At 47.9% G+C, this 25,474-nt stretch overlaps 3 protein-coding genes across 8 annotated transcripts in view; 1 reads left to right on the top strand and 2 right to left on the bottom strand.

Moving 5' to 3' along the window:
* The first annotated feature begins 4,985 nt into the window (after window positions 1-4,985).
* crebl2 (cAMP responsive element binding protein-like 2) lies at window positions 4,986-8,218 on the top strand. Its single transcript, XM_030353238.1, has 3 exons — window positions 4,986-5,247; window positions 5,835-6,032; window positions 6,680-8,218. Exons 1-3 carry the CDS (start codon window positions 5,233-5,235, stop codon window positions 6,845-6,847), a joined length of 381 nt encoding a protein of 126 aa, XP_030209098.1. The 5' UTR covers window positions 4,986-5,232; the 3' UTR covers window positions 6,848-8,218.
* A 374-nt stretch (window positions 8,219-8,592) lies between these two features.
* Window positions 8,593-13,455, bottom strand: gpr19 (G protein-coupled receptor 19). Its single transcript, XM_030353201.1, has 2 exons — window positions 12,404-13,455; window positions 8,593-10,628 (listed from the first exon to the last, which is right to left on the bottom strand). The coding sequence occupies exon 2, from the start codon at window positions 10,603-10,605 to the stop codon at window positions 9,280-9,282; it is 1,326 nt and encodes a 441-aa protein (XP_030209061.1). The 5' UTR covers window positions 10,606-10,628; window positions 12,404-13,455; the 3' UTR covers window positions 8,593-9,279.
* Window positions 13,456-14,121: 666 nt separating this feature from the next.
* Window positions 14,122-25,474, bottom strand: part of tbk1 (TANK-binding kinase 1) — a 22,456-nt gene continuing 11,103 nt past the window's right edge. For 2 of the 6 annotated variants that reach the window (XM_030353166.1, XM_030353165.1), the window contains exons 9-22: window positions 25,111-25,307; window positions 23,436-23,494; window positions 22,999-23,090; window positions 22,073-22,174; window positions 21,844-21,928; window positions 21,303-21,424; window positions 20,720-20,796; window positions 19,269-19,308; window positions 18,916-18,927; window positions 18,505-18,606; window positions 17,265-17,361; window positions 16,446-16,546; window positions 15,281-15,458; window positions 14,893-15,201 (exon numbers count right to left, since the gene is read on the bottom strand). In XM_030353166.1, coding sequence (XP_030209026.1) covers window positions 15,287-15,458; window positions 16,446-16,546; window positions 17,265-17,361; window positions 18,505-18,606; window positions 18,916-18,927; window positions 19,269-19,308; window positions 20,720-20,796; window positions 21,303-21,424; window positions 21,844-21,928; window positions 22,073-22,174; window positions 22,999-23,090; window positions 23,436-23,494; window positions 25,111-25,307 — 1,258 coding nt within the window. In that variant the 3' untranslated portion in view covers window positions 14,893-15,201; window positions 15,281-15,286. The other 4 variants (XM_030353171.1, XM_030353169.1, XM_030353168.1 and 1 more) reach the window with 3 other exon arrangements.

The raw sequence follows: 25,474 nt of genomic DNA on the forward strand, positions 1-25,474 counted from the left end.
GTGTGTGTGTGTGTGTGTGTGTGTGTGTGTGTGTGTGTGTGTGTGTGTGTGTGTGTGTGTGTGTGTGTGTGTGTGTGTGTGTGTGTGTGTGTGTTGGCAGTCAGATTAAATCCTGTAAAAAATTAAAAGGCCAGGGGAATGCAGTGACCGGTGCCAAAGTCTCCAATGTGGAGAGACCTTTCTGAAGCTGTTGATTAAGCTTCCAGAACCCGACTCAAAGTTTGACCGATCGTATGTTATCCCGAGTTCGAAAATACGATGTGTAGGCGAACACCGGAACGCCAAACATCCCCGGAACGGCGTGTTCTCAAACGTCATCCGCATAAAATGATTCAAAACGTGTTCGAACGGCGTCGACCTCTTTGACCTCCACCGAAGCGTACACCACCTCCGTCAGCGGTTTCCCGAGTGTCTGCGAGCGGCGTATCGGTGGTAGACGGATGGTGTCTCGGCGGGAATCGAGTTGCAAAAAGAATGATGCCGGGTCTAAATATACCCTGCACGCAGCTCTCGTCTCTCATCTCCCACGACCATCCCTCACTCCCCATGGCAACAGCGGCGGTTAGGCCATGGCGTTGTGCTCAGACCGCCGCCCTGGGGAGGGCAGAGCGTGACTAAACTAAGCGGCGGGAAATCCCCCCCCCCCCCCGCCCCGATTCATCACCCTTTAGTTCCAAGAGGTCAGATTTCACGACCCTTCAGATCAGCTGTGCCGTCAGGACTGGAGCCCGGCCGATGCTGGACGTTAGGCGCCGATACATACAGCGGTATCAGGGATTAACAGATTACCGTTATCGATCAGGTTGAACCACCACAGTAGATGATTTATAAAGAGGTAATAACGTTAATGTACCGACACCGTTTCTTAAGTTTTCATATCGGCGCACGTCGGCAAAGACATTAGCAGATAGCGATATGTCTGTGATAGGCCTGTATCGGCCGATAACATCGCCCGGTCGGCTCTCTCTCTCTCTCTCTCTCTCTCTCTCTCTCTCTCTCTCTCTCTCTCTCTCTCTCTCTCTCTCTCTCTCTCTCTCTCTCTCTCTCTCTCTCTCTCTCTCTCTCTCTCTCTCTCTCTCTCTCTCTCTCTCTCTCTCTCTCTCTCTCTCTCTCTCTCTCTCTCTCTCTCTCTCTCTCTCTCTCTCTCTCTCTCTCTCTCTCTCTCTCTCTCTCTCTCTCTCTCTCTCTCTCTCTCTCTCTCTCTCTCTCTCTCTCTCTCTCTCTCTCTCTCTCTCTCTCTCTCTCTCTCTCTCTCTCTCTCTCCAGCAGCATTTAGTAGTAGAGCAGATGGTCTTCCTCAAGTTATGGCTTTTTTATTTCTTAAGTCTAGCCCGGGGTCTAAACATGTACGATGGCTGTCAGCCCACGATGATGAGGCTAGTGACGCCAAGCTGGGGGCGGAGCTATTCCACACAAAAGAGGCGGGGCCATGACTTACAGTTGGCGGAGCTGACAGCAGCCTAGCGTATCTGGAATTTTAGCAACACGCCCGTTTAGTCATTTTATTTCTCAACAAGGCCTCTTATCTCACCAAACTATACCGTTTGTTGACACTCAAACAGATGGTAGCCGAAGATTGTCTGCGGGCCGTGAATAGTTTGGTGAAGTTATACATTAATAAAGAGAACAAATATCAGAAAATAATGAATTACGTTGCTGTGATCTCGCCCAAGTTACTACACGCCTCAAAACAAACCAAAATATTTGATTATGAACCTCACATATTAGCAAATATCAAATATTTGCCTATTTCCTCATTTGGTTTCCCTTACGGTTTGACATAAATCAGCAATGAATGTCGCAATAAAAAAATGTCTGGCTTCCTTATTCTATGAGATTGGTATTACTTTGAACTATGATACTAATTGAGGCGAAAAGGTCACTGGCATTCTCCTGTTTGTAACAACCTCTCTAATTGGTGTAATTAAGTGAGACATCCTACCTAGTTGGACCATGTCAGAACAGCCCAGCCGTACGCTGCATATCAACTATACTTATCTGTTTTACAACCACGTCACATGGGCCGATTGCCAACAATGAGGGATATATTGCTTTGTCGATATTGTTATTGTGTCAACGAAAACGGTAATGAGTGTTTTGATGGGTCAACCAGAAAGCTCTGACCCGTCATCTACAGTAATTAGTCCTTCATGACCTAAACTAGCCTCATGAGCATGTGCTACTCACACAGTCCACATTGTGGGAATATTTCAGTTCATATCTCAGCTCCTCTCTGAGGATCAGTCTGGCCTCGATCTCGATTAAAAGCAACTTCCAAAACCCAACAAGTGGACAGGCCAATCAGGGATGGGGGGCATGGAGTATTAGCTCAACAGATCAGGGTGATTCTCACGGGACTAACCTTAAACCCAGCTACGTAAAACATTGGGGCTCAGCCCTTATAACAAATGGATGAGTACCTCATTGAAGCCAAGGTCTCATGTCTTCGAGCAGAGGATGAGTTTAATGTAAGCATTATGTATGTCCATTAGGTCAGCAATTGCAATCCTAACCATCCCAAGGTTTTTTATTTTCTCTGCTCTTTAAGGGGGGGGGGGGGGGGTCATAAAACATGGTCTGTGAAGCCCTTTGAGCTATACAAATAAACTGCACTTGAGCGACTTGAGTGGTCACCTTTCAAAACAATCATTCCCATCCTCTTGGATTTGGTGATGTGAGGGGCAAATGTTTATTATCTTTTAAAGACATTAAACGTTAAAATCCCAGCACAGCGACAGATGCAGGCTCAGAAACAAAATAAGGTCATGTGATTGATGACAACTATGTGTGACGTCACTTTCCACATTAAATGACGTTCAGATTTGGCCAGCGAGTGATGTGGCCTGTTTTAGGTCAAGGTTTGTCTTTGGAAAAAGTGGTTTTTAGCAAAACTCATACACCTTTTGTGCTTCTAAATAGGACCATGCTGATATTAACCTTATTTCAGATTCACTATCTTAGGTGGGTATGCTTGTTCAATACTAGCTATTTTATTCTTCCTAACTTATTTTGCATTAATTTGAATCTTGAATCTTTTCACAATTCTGGCAAAGTGCATCCATTGTATTTTCTTCCCATCAATTATTTAAAACTATTTTAAAATTATTTAAAACATCAAATCAGCATGTCATTTCAGTTGTATGTAATAACCGGTATTTAACAGTAAATAACAGGTTGAAATAATGTATTTGTACAAGATTTTGCATAGGATCAATCTGACAAAAATGCCTTATTCATGCCCCCAACTGATGCTGCGATAGTTCCAGCTGCTCATGTATCCTGTGGAAGTTTTTCTGATAAAAGAACGACATGTAATATCAGGCCAGACAACATCACAGACATCTGCTTCCTGAAACACACACCGTTTAATCGGGATGATCACACTCTTAACGTCTCACTCTGCTTCAATCAGCTGGTACATCTGGTTAAAACATGTAATTAAGACGGAGAGAGCGGGCTGAGGCAGACGACAGTAGACATACCTTACTAATGCTTCATATAAACTGGTCTGCCTATCGCCTACCCCCCAGAAACCAATCTCAATGACCCTGTTGCCGTAGACACCTCAGGATGTAATCATTAACATGATCTGTGCAAACTGTTATTATATTAGCCCTTTAACTTCCTTTATCGGTAGAGAAGATGCAAAGGCGAGGTTTACAGGGATTGTTATCATATGATTCAATTGATTTAATAAGTGTTTTGCTTTGAGGTCTTAGAAACAGCTTAAGTAAATTATGGGTCTGTGTTGTGACAGCTGATTGACAGATTGGAACATCTTTCTGTGACAGACTGATCAACCACAGTGTACACAGTCGACGACATGCATATACACAACAACCATGCCTACACATGGCATATTCTTCACCCCTCATATCAAAGAGACAACAAATAAACAACAGGGTAGACATCATAAGTCGACATGGCGCTTGGTCATCCCATCAAATGATGGTTTCACCAAGAGTGATTTAAACTAAAGTTTCACACTGCTCGGGTCCAGTTCCAGCCTAAAGTTATCGTGTCCGCTGTGGGCGACATAAGAACACAGTGTTTAAATCGCAACACTCATTTCGTACGCCGATATCGCGTCGGTCAAGCGAACTCGACAGGTCGACGCACAGAAATACGTGCGATCGTTTCCCAAAGTATCTCCATATCGCAGGTCTGTTTGAGTCGTTTTGTTTTATACTGTGTTACGTTCAGAGCCCCTGTCCGAAGACACATGGAGAACAACTCCATAACTAAGGCCTCGTAGCGAGATGCTGCCGAGTCGCTCATTAGAAATTTCGAAAACTCACCGTTAGAGAATTTGTCGTGAAAATGACTTTTTTTTCGCCATACAGCCCAGTGTTGGAGTTTAATAAAGACACTCCATGTCCCCCCAGCCAGGACGAAGAGAGCCAAGCGAACGACACTGCGCACGGCGAAGTTATATAAAAGAAAGAGATTCTCTCGTTAGTAAACTTCTGCCATAAGACATGAGGTCATTGCGATAAAAATAAAAGGATGCCGTCATCGCGCCTCCAGTCAGAGCGCAGTGGTCGCTCTTAAAGGCGCAGGCGCACGCTTCAAAGTCCGCCAGAGGATAGAGTTATATAAAAAAGGTAAATTGACGCGGACGTTTATTAGATCTATAGAATGTAAAAAAATAAAAAAGTGGTCTCCTACAGTCCTTCCATACAATTCAGGATGTTTAACTTTCTGAAGCGTGCTTGACAAGTACTTCCTTTTGTCAAGTTTGTATACATTCACATGACAAGGTAATATTTCAAAGGAATATTTAACTTTATGTTTATCATTTGATGCACCATAAAATATGACCTGAATTACATTTCCGGGGGTTAGTATAATATAATAACTCGCACACTGCAGTCGTCAAAACACTGGCTCCAAAAAACCGTTGCAGTTCCGAACCGTCCGCTTGGCGGCAGTGCAGGCTCGAGCATAGCACGACGGCGACGAGGGGGGGGCTGACGTACTTCCGGAACAGAACCACAACAGGAAGTATGAAAGTGATGTAAACACAAGGCAATAGCTTGCAATTCCAAAACTGTAACAATCTGAACGTTATTTATGGATGCTGGAGGAGGCTGACGATCGCACATCCGTCAGTATAAACGCATCTCGTGAAACAGTGGTCATAATCGTGGTCGTCTTTTGTCCCGTAACGTAACTACTCTGCGGTTGGCAGCACTGGGGAAAGGAGCGCAAGTGTTTACGTCGGGCACTAAAATGGATGACAATAAGGTGAGACAAAACACCACAGCTCACTATTCGCTTGTTTCATTAAACTGAACTCGAAGCAAACCGCAGTTCCCACTGGATGGGTCGAGTATTGTCGTAGTCGACCCTACCGTGTTGTGTGTGTTTAGCCAGCAGAGCTAGAATACTGGGCCTGTAGGCACACTGCGAGGCTCAGATCTTACTGCCCTCGTAGACGTCTTTCCATCTTAGTGATTGGATCTTAATGGTGCCCCTTCTTGTTTACATCTGGAATGTGTTTTTCCTCAATCCTAAACGCGTTCAAATGATAATCAATTAATTGATCAAGCATTCGATGCAAGCCACAGTGCTTGCATCACACTATGCTACTCTATATTTTGGACACCTCCTTCATGATGATAAGAGAATGGAACATGGTAACTCAAATATTAAAAGGCTAAGAGATCCACACTTTGAATTATTGTTGAGTCGTTCAGTGGTGATTAACAAAATGTAAACAAACTAATAATCTGGATGCAAAGAATACCTTAGGATCCGCGGTAGCAGACGCTGTAAGTAGTACGCAACAGAGTAGATGGGTTGATGTATTGTGGTTTCTATTTATTTGACAGATTGTGGCGGGTAAAGTGAAGAAGCCGGGGAAGAGAGGACGTAAGCCGGCCAAGATCGACCTGAAGGCCAAGCTGGAGAGGAGCAGGCAGAGCGCGAGGGAGTGTCGCGCCCGGAAGAAGCTCCGGTATCAGTACCTGGAGGAGCTGGTGTCCAGCAAGGAGAGGGCCATCTGTGCCCTCCGCGAGGAGCTGGAGATGGTAACTCAACTATACATGATGTATACAAACCAACCCCTAACCTTACCCAGACTGGGCACATCATCCCTAACCACACGCACGGTGGATTAACCTACCCTCACCCTACTCAAACCATACTCACCAAGCCTAACCACACTCACACTGTAACTAACCAACCCTAACAACACTCACACTAGACTCCCCATCCCTAACAACACTTACACTCGACTAACTAACCCTACTCACCAACCCTAACCCTAGTCAAAACCATACTCACCAAGCCTAACCACACTCACACTGGAACTAACCAACCCTAACAACACTTACACTGGACTCACCAAGCCTAGCCACACTCACACTAGACTTACCCTAACCCCAAACCTCTCAAAATTGACTCACCAAACCTAACCCTGCTCTCATTGCTCATTATGTCTAGGGCCCGATACTTAATTATCAGATTTATCATTTGGTAATATGTGTCATATGTTCAAGATACCTTACAGTGACCCCAATCAATTAAATCCAAATGACCAAACTAGATTTGTAATTTCTTAACTAAAATCGTTCACTCGTAGTGTGTATTTTCTTTCGTCCCCCAATGTGACCCCCTCTGGGACCCCCAATGTGACCCCCTCTCAACCCGTATTGACGACCTCTCTCCTGCGCAGTACAAGCAGTGGTGCTCCGCCATGGACCAGGGCAAGATCCCCTCGGAGATCAAGGCCCTGCTCACGGGCGACGACCAGAAGGGGTCCCACGACGGCAGCGCCAAGGCGTCCAAGAGCAGCAAGAGCAGCAAGAGCAGCGGCGGCGGCGGCAGCAACAGCCAGGGCTGAGCGGGGGGCGCCGGCGCCAGCCGGCGGAACCAGAGGACGTCACATGCGGAATCACGAGAAGGACGGAGAACCGACCGCATTCACAGGAAATCGGGGGAACCGTGTCGACACGAGCGGGGGGGGGGGGGTTCCGAGAGCGCACACACACATCCCCGGTCCGGGGGGGGCGGGGTAGGCGACCTCACGATTCCAACCACAGATCGGGCGATCGACTATTAACTTTGTTTTGCTCAGTCCCACCGTAGATAAACGCATAGGCATGTATAGATATGTTACTTTTTTTGGGAGTGGGGGTGGCGAGGTCCTTGTGGATTGACTTGTTGTTCCCTGAATATATACATACGATGCCGTTTATGTTGTGTGCAACCCGATACTCTCTCCGTAAACGTACGCTGTTGCCGTGGCGATAAGACTCCAACAAGCGTTTTCTCTGAAACTCAACTCATGGGTTGTACTCGCCGACGTGGCTGGCTCCGACTGCAACTCTTTTTTATTTTTTCTTTACTATGATTTTTAAATTAAGTTTGGTGCAATCATACCAACCCATGGGAAGTCATTAAGATAAACACGCAGTGAGAGGTTGAGGTGAGCCCAGGATTACTACTACTGACGAGGACGTAGTCCACACACAGAGGAATTGATATGTCGATTGGGTATAGTTTTGTATTCGTATTTTGTATTGGATCTGAGAAAGCACCGTGCCACGTTTTGTATTGTGGTCATGAATGTATTGTGAAGAGTCTGTTCGGATATTTTTTCTCTTTTCTTTTCTTTGTTAAGGGGTGGAATTAATCCCAGACCATTTGCTCTTTTATGTTAACAAAAGTTTGTTATATTTCATACAAACTATAAATAGAGAATCCTGAGAAATTGCTATTTTTGTCTGACAAAAATTGGGCCCTTCCTTGACCTAGTCAGTCAGTTACTTTACGTCCACGTGTGATGCCTATGCTATTTTATATTTGGAGCCTTGAATTCATATTTAATAAGCCTTTAAATTAGAAAGTTGCCTTTTGGGGCATATTTTTGCATTGATAAATGTAATGTCGCTTTTCTTTGTGATATTGTTTCTGGTTGGAAGCCGTGAGTGTAATCAAGGTAAGAAACGCTCACTAAAGGGAGGACGAAATGAAAAAGTCACTTTTAAATCATTGTCAATGTTTATGACAATCATCTAACGAAATATCTGTCCATGTTAAAAACACATTTTCTTTGATGGATTTTCAGCTGAAATCTTTTTTCAATGTTAAGTTTGAAAAAACGTTTGTTGAGTTCACCGCCACTTGGATTGAAATACACTAAACATGAAATGTTATTCACAGACTTGTTATTTAGAGTCATTAAATCAATAAATAATCTTTTTTATGTTAATCAACTCTTATGTACCGGTATGTATCGTGTGTGTGTGTGTGAATACGCCTTGTATGGTTTTAATTTCTGTCTTAATTACAGGTAATAGCCAGGTCGTAACACTGTTTCCTGGCAGACTGGGGTAAACAGAGAGCAGACAGACTGGTGCTTTTCCACAGTGTTTCAGTGCAACAGGGGGACCAATAGGAAGGAAAGAATGGCAGGAATAGGATTTGCTAATAAAGTGGTTACTCTGTGGAGAAGGACGTAGGTGTAACCATGGCGATCGAAATAAAAAACGCATATGTCAATCCATTTGTCTTGGTTGATTTTGTTTTACAGCACTGGGAAAACATTTTACACGACGGCGTTAACAAACTGTCTCTGAAGAAAAATTCAATTCAATTCATTTTTTTTTATTATTATAATTCCTACATAGAATTTGATTCACATTTTTTTTCCAAACACGGTAGTTGACAGCGTACTGAAATAATACATTACACGGGCAGAATTAGAAGACTTCACAAGAAAATGTAGCGTTGAAATGATAAATCGTCGACAGAATCACTATGTTTTGTTTTTAAGGGATACAAACCCACGGTAGACATTACAGATGAACTGGCTGTGAGCCGTCACTCCAACCGGGTCGTCAAAGACCTCGGATCGGAACAGGTGAATGAAAGATAAACGCATCACTGATATCACAAATACATTCTGTGTGCGCGTGAGTGCTGCTTCTTTCACCTACGATGACCTCGGACAAAAGAGGTACGACTGTACACAGACTGTGCTACCTGAGGACCCCTTGTACTGCAATATCTACAGTGTATGTACACACACCGTTGATGACGCCAACAATGATACTCATAATTATATATATTCAATAAATACATACATTTGACATTTTGCTGATTTTCTTCCAAAACATTCCCATCCCACCGGGGACTTCCGTTAAAGGTAAAAGACGGATTGATTACCTCCCCCTGGACTTGTGCATTTCAAAGCCATTCTCCTTTTAAAATGTCTGTGCGATTATCATCCACGTTGTGTCAATGGCTGGTTTAGGGTCAGTGTGGCTCCGGCTACACGAAGGTGTTGGGGGGGTTGGCGTTGATGGGCCAGGCCAGCTTCTTCTCCTTGGCCTCGCGGTCGAAGGTGTCACAGATGGAGTCCTTGGTGAGCGCCTTGGCCTGCACCGGGACGTCCACCACGCCCACGTAGTTCTTCTTGGCCATGCGCGTGCTGGCCGTGATGGTGTACGCGTTGCTGCGGTAACACTTCATGGACGACATGCAGAAGGTCTCCCTCATGCCCCGGCGGAAGTTGGCGTTGTACACCGAGTACAGCGTGGGCTTGGACGCCGTGGAGCTGAAGGAGATCCAGGCCACGGCCGTGAAGAACAGCGCCCCCTGGCGGTGGGAGCCGCCGGCCGACTCCCGGGGGTGCCAGAGCTGCGCCACGTAGAAGGGCGTCCAGGTCAGCAGGAACACCGAGTTGAGCACGAGGAACATCTTGATGGTCTTGACCTTAGTCCGGGGCACGATGTTCATGGTGCGGCGCAGCGTGAGGCCGTCGGCGCCCACCCGCCAGATGTAGCGCACCACCCGCTGGTAGAAGGACGCCATCAGCGCCACCGGCACCAGGAAGCCCAGCAGCAGGTGGGCCACGCCGTAGACCACGCCCCCCCAGGTGTACGGCAGGAAGAAGTCGCAGTGGCCCGCCCGCGACGACCACGCCCCGCCGTAGAAGAAGAGGCACGGCGCCACGAAGGCCGCGTCCAGCAGCCAGGACGCCAGGATCATCTTCTTGGCCTTCCCGCGTGACACCTTGAAGCTGAGCGGGTACACGATGGTGTAGAAGCGGTCCACGCAGATGGACAGCAGCACGTACACCTGCACGCCGGGGCACAGGTGCTGCAGGTAGCGCACCAGCTTGCAGGCGGCGGCGCCGAGGGGCCAGCGCCCTGCGCCCACCTGCAGCAGGACGAAGGGCGCGCCGCCCAGCGACAGCAGCAGGTCGGCGCACGCCATCGACACCACGAAGTAGTTGGTGGTGGACTGCGTGCGGCGGCTGCGGTGAATCACCAGGCACACCAGCGCGTTGCCCAGGAGGGAGACGAGCCACAGCGCGCCGAACACCAGCCCCAGCACCGCCACCTCGGCCGGGGCCAGGTCGTAGGTCACCTGGAGCCCCGCCCCCCCCAGGGTGGCGTTGTGCGGGCCGCCCGAGGCCCCGAGGCGCTCCGAGGGGAGGGCGGCGGCGGTGGAGGTGGGGCCGAGCGGGACCCCTGAGGAGGAGGAGGAGGAGTTGTCCGCATCGGAGAAGTTTAGGAAGAGCGGGAAGGAGAAGGAGGGGGAGTAGAGGGAGGGCTTGATGGCCAGCAGGCCGGTCGACGGCGCGTAGACCATGGTCAGGCTGGCAGGGAGACGTCCTGCGGGGGAGGGAGACGGGTCAGTAGACGGCTGGTTGGTAGACGGACAGACAGACGGTTAAATGCACGGACAGTGAGACGGTAAAGGGCTGATTATGGCTCCACGGTGACGCGAGGACCACGCAGACGCTTCGACACAGTCCTGGACCTGTTTCGGTTCTGCGTCGGGTTTTAGCGAGCGGACCAATCACAGCCCTGCGCCTCGACGCAAGGTTACAATTTTTGGGAGGCGTTGCGGTGGATGTGATGGGTCCGTAAACGCACTTGCGTTGTGTCGACGTGGAACTAAAATCAGCCCTTAAGACAGTTTAATAAACCATGGGACCAATACGGATAGATACACCGACAGACAGACAGATATACAGTCACAGACTGACGGACATTAGTTATTGGCTGAACCGAACGTATGAGACAGTCAATGTCAGCCCGGGCCTTGTTTCAAGAGAGGGAGAGATGGGTCGGTTGGTGAGAAATTAGCTCAAGCTCAAGCGACTCAGCTGTCAAGGACCTGAAATAGCAACGACTGAAGTCACACTTTCACACAGGCCACACTCCCCTGTGTACTCAAGGTGGGAATTGCATGTGACACACAATTCGGCCGTTCAAAACAATCTTTTGGACGATTTGTTTCTCTGTTAAACCTTTGGTATGACAAGTCGGTTCAAAAGTATCAGCCTATTATATGTTTTTCATACTATTTCTATTACACGTTAAGCCTATTGTCTCGGCTGATATAAACTTTTAAACAACCATATATCTTCTTAACCTTTACAATTTCGACCAGCTCAAGACACCACCTCGTTCAGAGGGCACATTAGCGGCCTAAAAAAATACACATTGTACACTATCTTGTTGAACCACTCCTATACGTCTACAGAGAACAATACAGCAAGACCTCTGGCTTCCCCCCGGTGGATTGTGGCGAACAATTAAGGTCGTGCAGGGACCGCTTTATGCTTATCTGGGTGTCCTCGTGTGTTTACTGTGGTGGATTCACCCTAGCAACCTAATTCACTTAGCAGCCGGCAGGACCTGGCAGAAAAGGCGCCCTTGCCATCATCCGGCTGCAGATAGCCGATTGGTTCCTCACAAGAGACTACAAATACAGGCAGGAGCCAGCCTTGAGTCAACAACACACAGGGCCCACGGAACGTGCTGTATTTGTATTTAGGTGTTTTTGTATTGTTTGTATTTGCATGTTTATTTATATTCATAGGCTTGGCAATATACGACAACCCTGGTGATTAAGAGTCAGGCTCGAGCGAAAATGAAGTTAACACGCAGTTGTTATTACACACATCACACACCTTGGGAGATTGGGACCTGGGAGAATGACGTTGGACTGTTTAGGTCTACGATATGTCCATTTATGGACATGTTTGTGTTTGGTTCAGAAGGTGTGTAATGTCATCGCCACTGAGAGAACGCGGGAAGGCGACGCAGGCCTACTCGTTTGCTCCTGTTGTTTTTTCAATCGCGTTTTTCAGTGACGCAAAAACGTCATGAAAACGGTCGAAATGAATGAAAAAACGCACCGTGGGTACAGGAGAACACGGGGTTCTTTTTTTGGGGAACGCATAAATATTCGGCTACAGCAGATACAAAGTTAACTGTGCATTCATTATGAGGCATTTAATGTAGCTGTTTTAATAGTTGGTTGAATTTAATGGCATTTGTCTCACTATATAAATATCAACATCGGATTAACCTGAGCTCTATTCTTCCTCTCATTTTCCCATATTAGATAGAAGAAAAAAAAAAAAAATCACACACACCTGTCGAGGAAAAAATAAGCGTTGCATTTTTTTTTCCCCTTTCTCCTTCGTCCTCCTGGCTGGAGATCTTCAATCAGGTCCGTTAAGACATCCTCATCCTCAGAGTGGGACCGAAATCAGCGTCCGTGTTGACATGTTGTCGTGTTGTCGTTATCCGGACCAGAACGGGATGTCACCGTTACAGGGGCTGTGAGGGCGGGTAGGCAGGATGGTCGATGCCGTCGGTGTTTTTCACCAATCATTTGTTTGATTGCGCGTGCCCGTGTGTGGAATAGAGAGGCGTCCGCGTGCACGACGCACGTCCTTTACGCCTTTGATTGGTAAATGCATTTTTTAAATGCACCGTTATGATACATAATCAGTGTGCGAATCTAGCCTTTGCTTTATTTTATATTTAATTTAAGATGATTGGGATGATAGGAATCGCAGAGGCATAGCCTCCCTAATGAATTAATAAATAAATTAAATTAAATTAGTCATCGCAAATGGACACTTCATCTACCACTGGACTCAAGTGTTGACGTCAGAAAATGTTTTTCATTAATTTGGAGGTCATCAAATAGGCGGACATTCATACAAATAGAATCCACCCATTTTAGCCTTATTAATAAGCAATGTCCATTTGAGAGAACAATCACATAACCTGATGGATATAGCTCTGGTCTTTGATTAAATCTTTATTATAGTTTCCAGGAAATATATTGACGTAATCAGTGCTGCAATTAGAAAGGGATCAAGACCCACTATTTAGACTTGTCCATATATGGTAATGTCGGCTATAGGCCTAATGCTGTACCTACTTCTTCAAATCAACCGCACAAGTTCTAATAAAAAAGTCTGAATAAAAGGTGTGTAGGGTTCAGCAAAGTGTAGGCCTGTATATAAACATTCGTCTTGGCGGTACATAGACCTGCTACACGACTCTAACATGGCCTGGCTGTTGAGGCTGAAGACCACCAGAATCCATTCTTTCACATTTGTTAAGGTTTCATAGATAAAAAATTTACCACTCCAAGTGGAAGTCACCTTACAACTCCATAGTCACAAAAGACTCAGACAAATGTATAATTCTGCCTATTAATGTCCTTTAGATGTTACTAACTTAGCATAACCCAAAGCCGATCACATGCCAGTCTGTTTAGCGCTATCGAATAGTGACATACATCCTAATCACGAGCTGGTTGCGAGAGCCAAGTGTCCGAGCGTGCAGTGGGGCGGGACTTCTCTCCCTGTCAAACCAATCCGGGTAACGTCAACTGTACTGTGATTGGTTGGAACCGGAGGGAGGCGCCGACCGCTGTACGCTCGGACCCTTGGATCCGAGCGACCACCTCGTGACAAAGACGAGTCCGGCGCGTAGTGCTGCCGAAGAATATCGCCATGGCAACCACAACAGCGGGAGGAGAGGACGGTTCTTTTGAGTGTGAGGTAGGTTCATAAGTGGGAAGGAAACGAGCAAAACGAGGAAAAAGACGATCCTCCATAACAAAATCGAATAACATCATAGGAGCCAAAGGTTACTTACTTATGCTTGAAGTGGTTCTTCCTTTCATCCTGCGTCTTTTGCAGCCGTTTATTCTGATTCTCCTGAATCAGAATAGGCCTAGTCTACGGTTAAAATGCTCGAGGAGCACGCACCCCCCCCCCCCCCCCCCCCACACACACACACACACCATTACGTAATAATAAAAAAGAAGAATACCACCACCACACCATTGTTGAGGAGCAGTTGAATTGATATTTATTTATTTACAGGCTTTACATGAATACTTCCATCTGTTACACCGAATAGAAGCGCTGTTCTAACAGTGACAGGATGCTGGGGCCGGACATATCTTTGCCTCTAGGGCACAGACGGAAGGAGAGAGCCACCATGCAATCTGTCACACAACGGACCACCACACACACACACACAGACTATGCATTTAAAACGCCCTGATCCTACAGATTCATGAAAGCAAGCATCCGAACACAACAACCACCGATCGCCTTGACCGAAGGCCCAAGGCCAGTTACAGCGATGCTCCTTTGACCAAATATCAGGTGAGCAGAAAGGTATGCAACTTAAGGCGATATAAACCTTCGGTAAATGAGTAATGCGTATTCTCCCACACCGCTAATGCGTAGCGAAGGGCTACAAGGCCTTCCATAGAAAGTGCCAGGTCCGTTTAGAACTACTCGACTCACGTTTGTTCCTTATTTCTGCCTTAAAACAGATTGCACGCACACAACCACGACATACAAAAGACCCAACACTCCTTATGTGGGTGTGGGGAATCATTAGTATTTACAACACAGAAGACACAGTGAGTGTATATACAAAATATAGTCCAGCATCGGCAAATGTTAAAGAAAGAGTATGAGGCAAAAATTAGGGGGGGGGGGGATACTGGAAGAGAAGGGTGGGGTGGGGGGTGTAGGCTTATATTCTGTCGACATTTCTTAAGCTTCCGTCCAGTGTCAAAGTGCCGAATCTGGGCAGCGGGAAGCGAGGGAAACAGAGAAGAGAGAGGCGTCATTTAAAGTGATGGATCGACAGGAAAACAAAGGAGGAACAAGGACCCAGAATAAGAAGGTGTACCAAATAAAATGATCGTGACCGACACACAAACTTTTAGCCTCTCTAGACTCTATCCTCTATCCCCCCCCCCTTACGCACTTATTGTCCTTGCACTTAAAAATAATACTTAGCATCGTCTAGCATCTTATCCTAGCTATCTGTGTTGTATACGGGGGATGGGTTAACCTAGTGATTGTTAGTGCTCTGCACTTGTTGTTCTTACATCCTTACCTACAGTCTTTGAGTGAGTCTTTGTCTTTGAGCGTCTAGAAAAGCGCTAAATAAATTCAATGAATTATTATTATTATTATTACAGTGATATATTATGGTTTCTCTTTCTTCTGACAAATGTACTTATTGTAAATCGCTTCGGATAAATGCGTCCGCTGAACGCCCTCGAGGTAAATGTGAGAACACACTGACCTCTCCAGGAAGTGGTTGTTCTCCGCCAGTTCCTTCACCACGCCTTCCATCTCCTCTTTGAGCTTCTTCATGCTGAGGGACAAGGAACCACAGACTCAATACCTAGCACTAAGAGCTAGGACCCTCCCAAGATGTGTAGTACCTAGTACTACGAGCTAGGCCCCACCCAGATGTGTAGTACCTAGTACTATGAGCTAGGACCCTCCCCAGATGTGTAGTACCTAGTAGTAAGAGCTAGGACCCTCCCCAGATGTGTAGTACCTAGTACTACGAGCTAGGACCCTCCCCAGATGTGCAGTACCTAGTACTAGGACCCTCCCCAGATGTGTTGTACCTAGTACTACGAGCTAGGACCCTCCCCAGATGTGTAGTACCTAGTACTACGAGCTAGGACCCTCCCCAGATGTGTAGTACCTAGTACTACGAGCTAGGACCCTCCCCAGATGTGCAGTACCTAGTACTAGGACCCTCCCCAGATGTGTAGTACCTAGTACTACGAGCTAGGACCCTACCCAGATGTGCAGTACCTAGTACTAGGACCCTCCCCAGATGTGTAGTACCTAGTACTACGAGCTAGGCCCCTCCCCAGATGTGTAGTACCTAGTACTAAGAGCTAGGCCCCTCCCCAGATGTGTAGTAGCTAGTACCAGGGCCCTCCCTGTACTTTGGTGTAGGACAGTGCACCGTGGGTTCGACTCCTGACCAAAAGGTACAGGGTTCGATGCCCCGTCTACCTGCACGGCTCCTTTAGCACGACATCCTTGACCCCACCCACCCAGCTGCCCTTCAACAACCCCATGTTGAAAGGCACTGCGAGACGCTCGAAGCAGCTCCTGAACGTCTCGACAGAGGTGGAGGCTCCCCCACCGTGTCCCACCCAAAACACCACCCCGTGACGTGGTTCGATTGGAAGAGGACCTCTGGGCGTTGCGGTGTGACGGTACCACGGCGACGCCAAGATCAGACCCAACTATCTCCCGCCGCTCGTTCTTAAGGTGGCCCTCAGAGAGGAGAGCGAGGGTCTTGGTTCCTGGTGTGTGCGTGTGCGTGTGCGCTCACCCCAGGGTCATCTCCACCAGGGTGTTCTGGCTCAGATAGGCCTGTGGTTTCAGACCTCCAGACGGCAGCGGACGGACCTTCTGGGGCAGAAGCTCCTGCAGCTGTTTGGACACACGACCACACAACAGGGAACGGTGCTTAATGCAATGGACGTGCAGGTCATGGCATTCAGGGGGACACGTTTGGACCGGATTTGATCGGACCATCCTGAGTCCTGGTTATCGTTCAATTTAAAATCCTTCATCCTGGATCACGCTCTCTCTGTTAAAGATCCTGTCGGTTGGGAATGGTTCAAGTTTCCAAAGCTCTTTATCGCACACTATTAATTATAGCTCAATCATATTAACTGGACATAAATATTTATCCTGCATATTAACCTCACTATTTATTTGATTACAGTTCTGCAGCAGGTAATAATTTCTTTGTATCATGATTGAGTGCTGCTGATAGTTCTTCAAAAGTACCTGGAGCTAACAGGCCTTGAGGACCGCAGACCTGAGGCCTACCTTGAGGACCTGAGGCACTACCTTGAGGACCTGGAAGCCTACCTTGAGGACCTGAGGCCTACCCTCAGGACCTGAGGCACTACCTTGAGGACCTGGAAGCCTACCTTGATGACCTGAGGCCTACCCTGAGGACCTGAGGCACTACCTTGAGGACCTGGAAGGCTACCTTGAGGACCTGGAAGGCTACCTTGAGGACCTGGAAGGCTACCTTGAGGACCTGAGGCACTGCCTTGAGGACCTGGAAGGCTACTTTGAGGACCTGAGGCACTGCCTTGAGGACCTGGAAGACTACCTTGAGGACCTGGAAGCCTACCTTGATGACCTGCTCCATGAGCATGGACACGTCCTTCTCGATGCTGTTCAGCTGACTGGAGAGCGTCAGCAGCTGCTTCCTCACGTGGTGAACCTTCCTGTCAGCGCACGACCACAGACAGGGTGAGCAACCACACACACACACACACAGGTGGGGGGTGGGGGGTAATAACACAGTGAGGTGGGTGGGCGGTGGGTGCACTATCACCCCCCACTGCCCAAAGGTGAACACTTGTAGAGGGGAGGGAGGCAGAGGACGGGGAGGGAGGGAGACAAAGAGTGAGTGTGAGATAGAAAGAGAGAGACAATGAGGGAGAGAGACAGACAGAGAGAGAGAGAGAGAGAGACAGAGAGGGGGAGAGAGAGAGTGAGAGAGTGAGAGAGAGAGACAGAGCGAGAGAGCGATGGGGGAGAGTGAGAAAGCAGTTGTTTTTTAATGAGATCAGCAAACGAAGGCCACATCCTGTATCCTGTTCACGCTTGTGTGAGCCACTTAGAAGTATCATTATAATCATCATCATCATCATCATCGACAACTACAACGTCCAACACGTGAAAGGGCGGCACATAAATAAGAAACATAAGAAAAAACACTACAACTCAGGAGATGTGAAATACATCTGTTTTAGATGTTGGCTTCTATAATCCCCACCGGGATACATTTACGGCTTCCCATATTTCATTTTTATTTGGCCATCATGAGAGATGTGTGTGTCGTTTTTTTGTAAAAGCGTCATTTGTTATCTTTTGTATAAACACTGTCACTATAATTCAGTCAAACATTATCCACAGAGAGGACTTTCCCATGACTGTTCTGTACGAGGAGGAGGAGGGGGGGAGAGGAATGGGGAGGGAGACAAAGGGAGGAGACTGAGGAAAGAAGGAGAGGAGGAGAGAGGAGGAGAGGAGAGGAGAGAGGAGGAGAGAGGAGAGGAGAGAGGAGGAGAGGAGGAGGGGAGGAGAGGGGAAAAGAGGAGGATCAGGAAGAAGAGGAGAAGTGAGAATGGGTGAAGAGAAAAAGAGATGAAAGGATGAAAAGGAGATAAGACGAGGTGGAAGGAGAGAAGAGGGAGAGACCAGAGAGGAGGAACAAGAGAACAGAACAGAAAAGAAGAGAGGGGGAGAGAGACCAAAGAGAAGGAGAGACCAGAAGAGAGGAGGAGAGAGGGTGAGACCAGAGAGGTGAAGAGAACAGAAGAGAGGGTGAGACCAGAGAGAGGGAGACCAGAGATGCTGCTGACCTCATCCACTCCTCACTCTTGGAGATGAAGAGGCGATACTTCATGGCACATTCCTCCGTGAACAGGGAACGGGCCTTGGTGGCGTGCAGTACCAGCTTCTGCCTGTAGGGGACGGAAAACACAGATAACAGCAGGCACAAGGACGGCTGGTTTCCATGGGCTGTAGGGGACAAGCACCCCAGACCCGGGGCGTGAAACACAGGGAGAGGACATGCACGGAAGCCGATCAGTTGATTGTGTTGGAATCAAAAGCAACCAGCGCCCCCTATTGGTCCTAAGAAGACGATCACGTCAATCATCGAGAGCCCCGCGAATATCTTTGATCGGTCGAGTGTCAAGCACTTGACGCGTGTGATGAATTATAGGCGTGGCGCACTCAATTTGGGTTCCATCGGAGCTCAATGTACTCACTGACAGATGAGACTAACCGCAAAACAAAGAGAAGGTCGGGAGTGGTTTAATCCCCAGACTGGTGGACTATGTACTTTACTAGTTGAGTTGTTTTATTACAGATATTTTCACTTTAGACACCCGTCGTTTTTAAAGGGTTTGCCAGATCAAATGAAACTCTAGATTTTATCATTCAGCTGGAAAAGATGATTGGATACGATATATTATGATTTAATAACTGTGGCGTCGTAAAACAACTTTAAAAACAGTTTATGGGCTTGCAGGAGAACACAAGACATAGATCAGCTTGACACGTCTGTATCACAGCGATGGGAGGTGTTTGCTGGTGCTTATCACAGAACTGGGGAACTTACTTGTCGAATTTATGGATCTGTTCCTCGTTGTAGGGCAGACCTAGAAACACACAATGTTTTATATGAAAAATAATGGATTCAATGGATGGAATTTATATATGATCATGCTTATTCCTCTAGATGTACATTTTTGGAAAACTTGTTTAAATAAAGTGATCAATATTCTATAACATGTTAAGCCCAGTTCAGACCAAAGATTCACCTTGCAACGGCTTGCAACGAGACGGTTTTAGAACGTCGCAGGGGCGGTGTGAACGGGTCGTTGCAAGCCGTTGCAAGCCGTTGCAAGCCGTTGCAAGGCGTCGCAAGGCGTTGCAAGGAGTCGCCAGAGATTGAACATGTCAAATCGCAAGGTCCAGTTTTAGAACGCGGCGATTTAACTATTCCTCTTCAGCCAATCACAGCACAGAACAACTTGTACGTCACGGCCTTACTCCGTCCCGGTACCGTACTGTCGTATTTTGTTGATGTATTTGCACTTTTAATCTTGCTGAATTCTACGACGAATAATTGTGTCCAAATACAGATATGAGGACGACAAATGACCTGAAAAGATTTGGTTGGGGTTTGTCTCATTTTTCCTGCATTTACAGTGTGGGCGCAGAATTCGACGGTGCGCTAGATTGATTGTGGCATCGTTGATTGCGACCTGCGTTGCTTGTGGACTCTGTGATGATCGAAGACACGAATAATAGTGTCCAAATACAGATATGAGGACGACAAATGACCTGAAAACACTTGGTTGGGGTTTGACTCATTTTCCCCGCATTTACAGTGTGGTCGCAGATTTCGACGGTCTGCTGTCAGGAATTGTGACCCATCGGGAATTGCGACCTGCTGCTTGTGGACTCTGTGATGATCGCAGACATGAATAATTGTGTGCACATACAGATATGAGGACGAGAAATGACCGGAAAATGCAATGTATCCAACAACGGGTAATCTAAACTAACTGTAAGCTCCAGCTATTTACTCCAATGCAGATGTAGTGGAGAATGACAAGACATAGTAACTCTAGCCTACTCTCAAGTAAAATAAAAATAAAACTAATTGCAAACCTAACTAATCTAACCTAACCTACGCAAATAATGCTGTTGCGGCTCTCAGCATGTGCCAGAGCGTTCACAGTTGCTATGGAAACCACCTGGCGTCGCAGCCCGTTGCAGCGCGTTGCAGCCAGTGTGAACTGCCCAGTTTTAGAACGTCGCAGCCCGTCTCGTTGCAAGGCGTTGCAAGGCGTTGCAAGGAGTTGCGAGTTGCAAGGCGTTGCAAGGTGAATCTTTGGTCTGAACTGGGCTTTAGAGATCTACATCGGAATCCTGCAAATTCTAAATGTATAGATATTTATCTATAAATATTTCAATGAATATATTCATTGTGCGTCTTCAGGGAATCGCCCCCCCCCCCACTGACAGAAGAATTAGAATAGAAGCCAGAAGGCATCATCTCACGGCGCTCAGCCTTGTCCTTCTTGAACTGCTGGTAGATGGCCGTGATGGCGTCCAGGAGGACTTTGATTTTCTCCACACTGCAGCAAGGAGAGAGAGAGAGAGAGGGCAGTTGAGAGAGAGAGGGCGAGGGAAGGAGAGAGAGGGCGAGAGTTAGGGAGGGGGAGGGAAGGAGAGAGAGGGCGAGAGTTAGGGAGGGGGAGAGGGCAGTTGAGAGAGAGAGAGAGAGAGAGAGAGAGAGGGCAGTTGAGAGAGAGAGAGAGAGAGAGAGAGAGAGAGAGAGAGAGAGAGAGAGAGAGAGAGAGAGAGAGAGAGAGAGAGAGAGAGAGAGAGAGAGAGAGAGAGAGAGAGAGAGAGAGAGAGAGAGAGAGAGAGAGAGAGAGAGAGAGAGAGAGAGAGAGAGAGAGAGAGAGAGAGAGAGAGACAAACAGACAGGAAGAGAGATAGTGAGGGGGAGGTTGAGAGACAAAGACAGAGAGAGAGAGACAGAGACAGACAGAAGACACACTGGCTCAGCTTTAATGCTCCCTGCTCCCTGCACACACACACACCCCCCCCCCCCCCCCCCAATGCCCCAGGCTCTTACTTGCGGTCCTCGGGGTGGGTGCCCACTTGCTGGGCCCAGGCGTCCGTCAGCAGGCCTCCAGCCTGGAACTTGCTCTTGGTGTCCTGCATGGTCCTCTCCATGGGGTCCAGGGAGCTGGAGATCTGCCGGTCCCACCAGGGGCGGGGGGACGTTAGCCCTCAGAATAGCATCACCAATGAGGTAACCTGCCTCGCTTTATTATCAATTAATGTCACATGATGGATATTAAAAAAACTATGAGCGTTAACTAGGACTCGTACATCGAAATGACCGCCTCCATTTTGGAAGCATAGGAATGTTTTTGGTACCCATGGCCAGTTGCGGACTCAGGGGTGTTGGAAATGGCCGAAGTCTATCTCATGTGAGAGATGTAAATAAAAGCAAGGTTTTCATCATCCATGTTGTTTTAGGATTTTACATTCATCACAAAATGGCAGAGTATCTCCAAAAAAGATTCCCATGATGCATTCTGATATAGAAGCCCTAAAGAAGACCGTCGAAGGTAACAAGAGGGAGGAGAAGGAGTGGCAGGGAGACTCACTCTCAACACCTTCTTATGCATGTCAGACAGCTCGTCGTGCATGTCCGACAGCTCACTGTACGACGTCTGCATCATTATCACGAACCTGTCCACACACACACACACACACACACACACACACACACGCGTTTTAAAGAGTATGTTTGCATGCTTATTTGTGTCCATGTGATGGTGTGCACCCGTGTGTCTTTGTGTGCGTGCACACACACACACACACACACACACTCACATCTGCTCGGTCCTCTCCAGGATCTGACTGCAGTAGTTGCACAAGTGGATGACCTCAGACTTCTTGCGCACAATCTCGCTGTAGTCCTCCTTCATCAGCTCACTGTGTGTGTGAACGAGAGGGGACGGAAGTGAGGCAGAGATAACGATGGGATTATAAACACGATTCAACAATTAATGATCTCCCTCCCACTTCTCTCCCCCTCCACCCTTCTCCTCCCCCCCTCTCTGTCCCTGTCACTTCCCCTTCCTTATTCTCTCTGTCACTACTTCCCTCTCTCGTCCGGGTTTATGAGGAAAAAGCAATAAATAAGTGCACATGATGGTCTGTGTGTTCGGACGTCCATAGCAATATAACATCAACAAATCAGAACATAACCAACAGGTGTGCACGATATTGTGTGTGGTCGCACGTCCACGCACACATCATAAGTAGTGTTGTCAGTTAAACGCGTTATTAACGGCGTTAACGCAAACCAATTTTTTTCTTTGCCTCAAAACAAAGAAGCAGTAGCCTGACTGCTATGTTCAAGGCAGTATGTTTGTATGTTCATCGTTTAATTGCACTATAGGCTTTTTTTTTGTATCGTCCTGTTTTGATCAGTATATGCCAATGTTGTTATCAATAAAAAAACATTGCCACAAGGCAAGCCGATGCACTTCTCCATGTTGATAAGAGCATTAAAATGAGAACAATTAATGGGACAAAGAAATCAAGGGATATTTAGCATAGAATTTTTTTTTGATTAATCCTGATTACTCGCGATTAATCGTGAGTTAACTATGACATTAATGCGATTAAATATTTTAATCGCTTGACAGCACTAATCATAACATAGCAACAGGTGTATTAGGTTATAGTGTGTGTCGTCGGGACGTCCGTACACACATCAAGGCACCAGACGGGGGGGGGGGGGGGGGTCTTACATGAGTCCGCGGACCCCCTTGCGAACCAGCTCCTGATAGACCAGCAGCGACTCTGAGGTCTTCCACAGGTGGCCCACGTCGCCTGCAAACGTCTACACACACACACACACACACAGTTGAATTGACACTTTAACCCTGTCCATATTGCACAATGCATTCATCGCCCTGTCTATCCAGTTTTGGTTTCACATTATGTTTATAATGTTCTTCATTTCTGTTAAAACTTATATTGTATCTTATTTTATTTCATTCTATTTTTTATTCTCTTTTTCGAGCACCGACAGTAACTCTACGACATATTATGGATTCTAATAATAGTTTAGACAATGGGACAAAAAAAGAAAATCGCACTGATCACATTCGCGTACACCACAGGCATGCGTGACGGCGATCGGATAACAAAAAGCAGGGTTTCTGGTTTGGGGGTCGGTGTTTACCTTGGCGTAGCTGGCGTCCAGGTCCAGGTCGTATCGGGGCTGGACCTTAGGCGGACTCGCTGTGGGGGGAAGGGAGCAGAACAAAACTCAACAACCAACTCTAACCACACACACACACACACACACACACACACACACACACACACACACACACACACACACACACACACACACACACACACACACACACACACACACACACACACACATAATGTAGAATTTTGGTGTGTTTTAGTGTCTCTCTGTGTTCACATCTCTTAGTCTAGGAACAGGCCAGTGCCTCTCCTACTGTACGAGGTGTTATCTCCAACATTCTGCCATTTGTGATGTCCCAACAAGGACGAACCAACCCTGTCGTCTGGGACATAGCCAGGGCCGTATACCTTATCAAGGGTGAGAGTGCTCCTGTTCTCTTGTTCTTCATGTTTTCTTTAATATAATACTCGCCCCAACCCTTTGGTTCGGTGAGAAGAGGGTTCGACAGCCATGGAACACGTCTCAAAACTGCTCCTCGACCGCGTCCGCTATAGATTACTCAACCCGAGTCTGTATCTCGCTGTATTACATCCTGGAATAAACCATCTATTCAACCCTCTTATCCAGCCTGTCAAGTTGCTTTAATTTCCACTTCAAGAATTACTACCACAACGGAAAATACACAAAGCAGAGTCCATACGAACATATCAGAAATAAGCAGAAATCTAACAATAATAACATGCGCCCAACATACCATTATGCATCATTCGCACCTCTATCGATATCACACAGATGAGAGGTGGTTTGTTAATCCCAGATGGGAGATGTGGGTGTCACACCAAAAGCGCAGCACGGTTAAAATAAATAAAGCAAAATACATAAAAATAAGTGAAGTAAAAATAATAATTACTGTTTTTTGTTGTCCTTCAAAACACACCAGGGAGAAATGGAGCGAATGGAGGTCAATGGATCTCTATTCGCTCCAATTCTCCCCAACCCCCTGGACATGATCCCGGGCCCTAAATCCCGGGGGCCAATCCCGGGCCCCAAAACCGGGCCCTTATCCCAGAACACAAATCCCGGGCCCCCAATCCCTGTCCAGACGGACTACCAGGTCCCCATCCCCTCACACCGGGCCCCAATCCCAGGCCCCAACCCTGGCCCCAACCCTGGCCCCAACCCCTGGCCCCAACCCCTGGCCCTAACCCTGGCCCCAACCCCTGGCCCCAACCCTGGCCCCAACCCCTGGCCCTAACCCTCAACCCTGGCCCTAACCCTCAACCCTGGCCCTAACCCTCAACCCTGGCCCTAACCCTGACCCTCAACCCTGGCCCTAACCCTCAACCCTGGCCCTAACCCTCAACCCTGGCCCTAACCCTCAACCCTGGCCCTAACCCTCAACCCTGGCCCTAACCCTGGCCCTAACCCTGGCCCTAACCCTCAACCCTGGCCCTAACCCTCAACCCTGGCCCTAACCCTCAACCCTGGCCCTAACCCTCAACCCTGGCCCTAACCCTCAACCCTGGCCCTAACCCTCAACCCTGGCCCTAACCCTCAACCCTGGCCCCAACCCTGGCCCGAACCCCAGGCCCCAACCCTGGCCCCAACCCCAATCCCTGGCCCTAACCCTCAACCCTGGCCCCAACCCTGGCCCCAACCCCTGGCCCCAACCCCTGGCCCCTTATCCCCGTCCACTCACGGTCCTCGAAGATGAGTCCGACGGTGGCCACCGACTCGCGGCTGACCAGCATGATGGGGTTGTCGCGGGTGGTGCGGGGGAAGCTCTTGGCGGTGCGGTTGGGGTCCAGGACCAGCCGCCGGCCCTCGTACAGCAGCTCCTGGTTGTGGGGGGGGATGCTGGTCCGCCGGGAGAGCAGCTCCTGGAACAGGGTGGCACTGGGGGGCCGGGGGGGGGGACACACACAATATGATCTGAACAGGGTGGCACTGGGGGGCCGGGGGGCCGGGGGGGGGGGGGGGGGGGACACACACAATATGATCTCATACATGTTGTTTATGAGTTGGGTAAAAATGATTACAATTCTGTTTTCAATTTGAACACT

Source organism: Gadus morhua, chromosome 4 (assembly GCF_902167405.1).
Source record: "Gadus morhua chromosome 4, gadMor3.0, whole genome shotgun sequence".
Lineage (NCBI taxonomy): Eukaryota > Metazoa > Chordata > Actinopteri > Gadiformes > Gadidae > Gadus > Gadus morhua.

Excerpts from the sequence above, each read along its gene's own strand:
- crebl2 (XM_030353238.1), top strand. Across the intron at positions 6,033-6,679 it reads TCCGCGAGGAGCTGGAGATG|TACAAGCAGTGGTGCTCCGC; the intron begins GTAACTCAACTA and ends TCTCCTGCGCAG.
- gpr19 (XM_030353201.1), bottom strand. The coding sequence starts at position 10,605 with ATGGTCTACGCGCCGTCGACCGGCCTGCTGGCCATCAAGCCCTCCCTC.